The sequence below is a fragment of the Ovis aries genome, chromosome 10 (assembly GCF_016772045.2).
Source record: "Ovis aries strain OAR_USU_Benz2616 breed Rambouillet chromosome 10, ARS-UI_Ramb_v3.0, whole genome shotgun sequence".
In the NCBI taxonomy this organism is placed as follows: Eukaryota; Metazoa; Chordata; class Mammalia; order Artiodactyla; family Bovidae; genus Ovis; species Ovis aries.
Window position 1 is genome coordinate 19,668,981 of NC_056063.1, and position 7,665 is coordinate 19,676,645.

Genomic DNA, 7,665 nt, shown 5'->3' on the forward strand with positions numbered 1-7,665 from the left:
GTCCCCACCCCCCTCTGCGGGCCGCCACCGCCCGCCTGGGCCCGGCTCGCCGAAGGTAGGCGCGGGGACCGGCGGAGCCGAGGCTCCATGTGCGGCAGCGCGGGAGGCGCTGAGGGGGCCGTGCCGGGCGGGAGGCTGCACCGCGAGCCGGGCGAGAGCCGCGCCGCCCCCTCAGCGTGGCGGTCGAAAGACCGCGGCCGCAGCATCCCCGGCGCGCGAGGCCCCGGCCCGCGGACCCCGCCTCAGCTCCACACCTCTTCCTCGCCGACAGCAGGCCGCGCCCGCGTGACGGGGCCGAAAACCCCGGCATTTCCCGGTCTCCGCACCGGGCAGCCGCCGCTGGCGGCTGCAGCCCGGACCGCCACCCGCCTCCCGCCGCCCGGCCGCAGGGACGGGAGGCGGCGGCCAACTCCGACCCATCGCGGGCCGGCGAGAACCAGCCCGGTCGCGCCGGCCCCCCGCCCCTCCTCGCCGCCTCAGGGCCGGCGCGACCGGGAGGGCGAGCCGGTTGGGCCCCCCGCCGCGGAAGCACACTCACCTCCACATCTCGGCCCTTATTCTTGAAGCTCTTGATGCGGTGGTTCTCCAAGCCGGGGTTCTCGGCCATGGCTGCGCGCGGCTCTGGCGGCGGCTACTCCTGCGGCTGCGGCGGCGGCGGCGGCGAGTCTTGGCGAGGGAGGGGTAGGTGGGGGAGGGCGGGAGAGGGGAAGGGCGGGGGAGGGGGAGAGGCGAGCACGTTCCGTGACGCCTCCGAGCGCGAGGTGGCAGCAGCGCCGGGGGAAGCTCGGGCCGATGGACGCGAGGGGCGGGGCGGGGCGGGAACAGCGCTGAAGAGAGCCGCGGGCGCCGGAGGGGGCTGGAGTCACGTGACGGCCTCCGGCCTGGATGCTCAGCCGGCTGGACGCGCCTGACGGTTCTCGGAGTGACCCCCACCCCCCGACTCTCTCACCCTCCAGAGAGCCCTTCCTACAACCCTTCGGAGCTTCCAGTCCTGTGCCAGGAATGGAGCCAGACTTGGCGGCTTTTTACTGCCCGTTCAGACCCGGGGCTGCGGCCGGAAACTACAGTTCCCAGCATGCCATTCTTCGGCGGGGGTAATTTTCTCAGCCTGCAAAGCACCCAGAGAATGCCGGGAACCCTAAGCGCGCGGCTTTCTGCGCGGGGCGCTCGGAGAGCCTGGGCGCGGGGCTCCGCCCCCAAGACCGCCTCTGGGCGGGACTGTGGGAGGAGCTTCCCAGGAGACGGCTCTTGCGCCTATTGGGAGGGAGGGGGGCGGGACTTCGAAGGAGGCTTCCAAGAAAATTAGAAACGGATCCATGGTTCCTGCTTTGCTCCTTTGCTTGTTTGGCCGGGGTCACCTAAGACAGCACCCACCTTCACTTGCTGTTCCCTTGCTCTGCTTTGGTTTTATAATTAGCATTTATCTCCACGTTACACATACATATGTATGTTATATGTGTGTTTATGTGTGTGTGTTACCTGGTTTGCCGCATTGGAATTAGCGCAGTAAAAGTAGCGACAGTGGTGGGTCTATTGCTGAAGCCCTTTGTTAATACAGTGCCTGGCACGTCATGAATAACCAATAAATACTTGAACTGATTAGCGCTCTAGCGTCTGTTTTTTCACCATCGTCCCAGGCTCCGTTCTGCAACCTCCACCCTGGCAGTTCCTGTATTCATGTATCCCTAATACCTCATAACTTTCCTTCCAAGGAGTCGTCTTTTAATTTCATGGCTGCAATCACCATCTGCAGTGATTTTGGAGCCCCCCAAAATAAAGTCTGACACTGTTTCCACTGTTTCCCATCTATTTCCCATGAGTGATGGGACCAGATGCCATGATCTTCGTTTTCTGAATGTTGAGCTTTAAGCCAACTTTTTCACTCTCCTCTTTCACTTTCATCAAGAGGCTTTTAGTTCCTCTTCACTTTCTGCCATAAGGGTGGTGTCATCTGCATATCTGAGGTTATTGATATTTCTCCTGGCAATCTTGATTCCAGCTTGTGCTTCTTCCAGCCCAGCGTTTCTCATGATGTACTCTGCATAGAAGTTAAATAAGCAGGGTGACAATATACAGCCTTGACATACTCCTTTTCCTATCTGGAACCAGTCTGTTGTTCCATGTCCAGTTCTAACTGTTGCTTCCTGACCTGCATAGAGGTTTCTCAAGAGGCAGGTCAGGTGGTCTGTATTCCCATCTCTTTCAGAATTTTCCACAGTTTATTGTGATCCACACAGTCAAAGGCTTTGGCATAGTCAATAAAGCAGAAATAGATATTTTTCTGGAAGGAATGATGCTAAAGCTGAAACTCCAATAGTTTAGCCACCACATGCGAAGAGTTGACTCATTGGAAAAGACCCTGATGCTGGGAGGGATTGGGGGCAGGAGGAGAAGGGGACCACAGAGGATGAGATGGCTGGATGGCATCACCGACTCAATGGACGTGAGTTTGAGTGAACTCTGGGAGTTAGTGACGCACAGGGAGGCCTGGCGTGCTGCAATTTATGGGGTCGCAAAGAGTCGGACACGACTGAGCGACTGAACTGAATACCTCTGTTTCACCACCATACATAATATCAGCGTTCAAGAAGTAGTCAAACCTTGATCCGCAGACTCTCTAGTCTAGCATCTCCCTTTAGGGTCATTGTAGGAATTGATTAAGGGAAATTTGAATCCGTAATACTAATAGTTGCTTTCTGGAGCAGGTGCGTTTCTTTGAATGTATGTGAAATAATTTATTTTCAGAACCTCTGGCAGATACAAGCGACATTTGACACTGAGGTCATTCAAAGGTTGGGAGAAATATAACCATGCAAAGACTGAAGAAGATACTCTTTCAAAATAAAGGAGACATAGAGAACTTGAGGTTCAGAGGTCGTGAATTCAGAGGCCTTTGTTGGCCTGGCTATGTCTGGGCCATTTTTGTAAGTGGTGGATATTGGCCTGTTGATAAACACAAGCTTATTTAAAGGCTTCAGACCATTGTTGCCATATTGGACTGTGGGTCAGGCTTGCCAAAGGCCCAACTTTTCAAGGGAAACCGAAAAGCTGGGTTCTTTTTTTCTTCTTTTTAAAATGTCGATTCATGTTTTTTAATGCACTTTAGGGAATAAGTCACTCAAAAACTCCAGGCCCTGACATTGTGGGCCAAATGGTCCAAACACGCATTTGATGGGGAGAAAAAAAAAAAAACACCAAAAGCTTAGAATGAATACATAGATTACTTCTACTCTAGTTCTTAAGGTAATAGATGTTGCATGCTTGCCACTCCTCTGATTGACTGAAGGGAAACTTGCACACTGTTGTTCAAGCTCTATTACAGTTTAGCAAAAACTTTTCCAATTACTTTGCCCATTTCTGCCTCTTCTCTTCACCCTACTTGCCATCACCAACCATGTAAGTCATGATTTTAGAGTTTATGCATATTTAGTGAGCACTTACCATATGTTAGTCATTGCACTGACACTGGGATATATTTGTAAATAAGACAGCCTGGTATCCTGCCTTCACATAACTTCAGATCTATCAGAGTTGACAGACAATAAAAAAAAAGTTATCCCCCAAATGTGTGATGGGTGTCAAGGCTCACAGCAGGAAGACCCTTATAACCTGCTGATTCCTAATACACAAGGACAAGATCCAAAACAGGAGTCTACATATCACATGTCTACAATCTTAAAGTTTAAAATCCAGCTTCCAAGCTTAAAATATATTCTAAACTTTGACAAATGTGCTTCCACTACAACCTGGAAGTCTGAGTCTGAATTTAAATTTCCTGCCTTTTTGGACTTCTGCTTCAGAATGCGGCTGTGTAAAGAAGCATGGTAGCCAGACCCTCACCCACATTTTGTTTCCCTTCTCTTCCCTGTCCTGGCCCCACCCCATACTGGAACAGACCTTGAGAACAAGTATACATAGCCCTATTCACAACGTTCAAGTTCTGCCACTCACCTACAAAGCTTTATTCACATCTCCCTACCTGACTCAAGAGATGCCTCTCGGCCATTGCTCAGGCCTAAATGTGCAAAGCTGCAGCATCACATTCCCCCAGGAGAACAGACCCAGAAAAGAAGCCTAGGAAGATCCTAGAAGCAGGATTGGCCATTTAAACAGAGAATCACCAGTCCCTGGTAGTCAGAGCTGGGTTGAGAGGCACAGGTTCCAATGAGCATGACCAGTTGGCCCCATGGGCTTTCAATGGAGAGTAGTGCAGCAGAAGGGAGCAAAGGTCACGACCTCTAAAGAAGCAGGGTCCAGAGCAGGGTCCCTTCTTGGCCAGATCTTAGTCGATTGTATGCTTTGCCATTATTTCTAGTGATTTCAATATCCACATACCTGGTACCTTAGCCCCAGAATCTCTCTGCATTCTTACTTGGACCAGGTTTCTGTCACTTGAAGCCCCCACCAGGCCTTGAAGTCCTTCAGCTCAGTTCAATTCAGTTGCTCAGTCATGTCTAACTCTTTGAGACCCCATGGACTGCAGCACACCAAGCTTCCCTGTCCATCACCAATTCCTGGAGCTTACTCAAACTCCTGTCCATCAAGTCGGTGATGCCATCCAACCATCTCATCCTCTGTCCTTCTCCTCCCACCTTCAATCTTTCCCAGCATCAGGGTCTTTTCAAATGAGTCAGTTCTTTGCATCAGGTGGCCAAAGTATTGGAGTTTTATCTTCAACATCAGACCTTCCAGTGAACATCCAGGACTGATCTCCTTTAGGATGGACTGGTTGGATCTCCTTGCAGTCCAAGGGACTCTCAAGAGTCCTCTCCAACACCACAGTTCAAAAGCATCAATTCTTCAGCACTCAGCTTTCTTTATGGTCCAACTCTCACATCCACACATGACTACTGGAACAACCATAGCTTTGACTAGACGGACCTTTGTTGGCAATGTCTTTGCTTTCTAATATGCTGTCTAGGTTGGTCATAGCTTTTCTTCCAAGGAGCAAGCATTTTTAAATTTCATGGCTGCAGTCACCAACTGCCGTGATTTTGGGGCCCAAGAAAATAAAGTCTATCACTGTTTCCATTGTTTCCCCATCTGTTTGCCATGGGACTGGATGCATCAATCTTAGTTTTTTTAATGTTGAGTTTTAAGCCAACTTTTTCACTCTCCTCTTTCACTTTCGTCAAGAGGTCCTTTCATTGAAGTCCTTACTCTCTGGGAAATGACTGTCACCAGTGACTCAAATTTGGGGCATCTCTCTGTCAGCCACCACCTCCTCTTTTCCCTCATTCTATTCTTCCTCTTTGTCCTAAAACTTCTGACAATTTTTTTTCTTTGACAATTCTTCTTTTAGATGGATTTCTGTTCCAAACATACTTTGAGTGTCCACCACCCCCCATACACCATCTTCATCAGGCACTTGCATTAATGGACAGGGGAGGAGTAGGGAGCAGAGCAGAGACAGGAGGGAAAGGCTCTCTGCCTGGAGAGTCGGTCAAACTTTCTTTCTTCCTCTGACTCACTGCCTGCCTTCCCAGTGGACAGTCAGGTGATGATATGCAAAGGGCAACACAAACACAACAGATCCAAGAAGGAGCTCACGTGGGCTTACCTAGGGGTGCAGTGGCAAAGACTCTGCACTCCCAGTGCAGGGCACAGGGGCCTGGAGTTCCAGCCCTGGATGGGGAGCCAGATCCCACTGCCACAACTAAGACCAGGTGCACCCAAATTAATTAAGTAATTAAAAAACTTTATTGCCTGGCAAAGCAATAAAGATATCCTTTTCTACTTCACCCAAAACTCTGCCTCCAGCATTTGACTCAGCACTAGTGTACAAAGAAGCCAAGCTTTTCGTAACAACCATAAATCCAGAGGTCAGATAGAAAAGGGGCTATCACGGAGACTTTTACTAAGTAGGCATCTATGTTTTGTTTGTGTATCACTCTTTGTAGGAGACCTAGTCTATTTGTTAATATTGAGCAGCAAAGGCTCCAGTTTGTAAATATTCAGCTCTAAAACCATTCATGGAAAACAGGATAATTGGAGGCAGGAGAAGCCTGAAAGTAAAAATCAAAAAAGCTTGGTTAAATTGTTTGACTGTAAACATACTCCTCTGTCCTTACTATAACATTTGGGTTATTCATGATTCCCTAAATGAAAACACCTAGAGGACTGATGGAGAAGGCAATGGCACCCCACTCCAGTACTCTTGCCTGGAAAATCCTATGGACGGAGGAGCCTGGTGGGCTGCAGTCCATGGGGTCGCTAAGAGTTGGACACGACTGAGCGACTTTCCTTTCACTTTTCAGTTTCATGCATTGGAGAAGGAAATAGCAACCCGCTCCAGTGTTCTTGCCTGGAGAATCCCAGGGACGGGGGAGCCTGGTGGGCTGCCATCTGTGGGGTCGCACAGAGTCAGACACGACTGAAGTGACTTAGCAGCAGCAGCAGCAGCAGCAGAGGACTGAATCTTGCAGTATGAATACAGTTCCAGGCACAACTTCTTCCCTGTTTTCAAGCTGGTGTTGGAGAAGACTCTTGAGAGTCCTTTGGACAGCAAGGAGATCCAACCAGTCCATCATAAAGGAAATCAGTCCTGAATATTCATTGGAAGGACTGATGCTGAAGCTGAAACTCCAATACTTTGGCCACCTGATGGGAAGAACTGACTCATGTGAAAAGACCCTGATGGTGGGAAAGATTGAAGGTGGAGGAGAAGGGGATGATAGAGGATGAGATGGTTGGATGGCATCACCGACTCAATGGACATGAGTCTGAGTAAACTCTGGGAGTTGGTGATGGACAGGGAGACCTGGCGTGCTGCAGTACATGGGGTCGCAAAGAGTTGGACACCACTGAGCAACTGAACTGAACTGAACTGATATCCCTTATAATCAACACTGCCAATATATTAATAACAGTTGGTTCAGCAGTAAAGAATCTGCCTGACAATACAGGAGATGCAGGTTCCATTCCTAAGTCAGGAAGATCCTTGGAGAAGGCAACAGCAACCCACTCCAGTAGTCTTGCCTGGGAAATCCCATAGACAGAAGAGCCCAGCGGGCTACAGTCCCAGAGGTCACAAAGAGTCAGACACGACTTAGCAACTAAACAACAACAAAATAAAATATACTATCAAAGCTTTCCAAAAGAAGTTTTCCCTACTTACATTTTGTGAGTCTTTTAACTTTGAGGTCTACCTTCCTTTAAAATCTGCAATTTAAATGACTTTGATTTGCATAAAAGGTTATTTTTTTTCTCCAACTACTTGCTCACACTTGCTGTCTTCGATATCCAGATCTACTGTGCATGAGACCACAGTAGCCTGTGTTTATAGAACAAGCAATGTGATGTCCTACAGCTATGTGTAGCCACTAGACACATGTGGCTATTAAATTTAAATTTAATTGTTTGATCAAAATTAAATAAAATTAAAAACTGATTTCTGGACTTCCCTAGTGATTCAGTGGTTAAGATTCTGCCTGCCAAAATAGGGAACAAGGGTTCGATCCCTGGTCTGGGATGATTCCACAAGTTGCTTGGCAGCTAAGAGCATGCACCACAGCTACTGACCCCACACAACCTAGAAGCAATGTTCTGCAACAAGATAAGCCACTGCAATGAGAAGCCCACATCCCGCAACTAGAGAGTGGCCCCTGCTTGCCACAACTAGAGAAAGCGCAGCAACAAAGGTCCAGCACAACCGTAAATAAAGAA

General features: G+C 49.2%; 1 protein-coding gene across 1 annotated transcript in view; it reads right to left on the reverse strand.

The window, feature by feature from the left end:
• KPNA3 (karyopherin subunit alpha 3) overlaps positions 1-639 on the reverse strand; it is a 95,739-nt gene extending 95,100 nt beyond the window's left edge. Inside the window, exon 1 of the mRNA XM_015098074.3 lies at positions 539-639. Coding sequence (XP_014953560.1) covers positions 539-607 — 69 coding nt within the window. The 5' untranslated portion in view covers positions 608-639. The remainder of the gene's footprint in view (positions 1-538) is intronic.
• Positions 640-7,665: the final 7,026 nt, after the last annotated feature.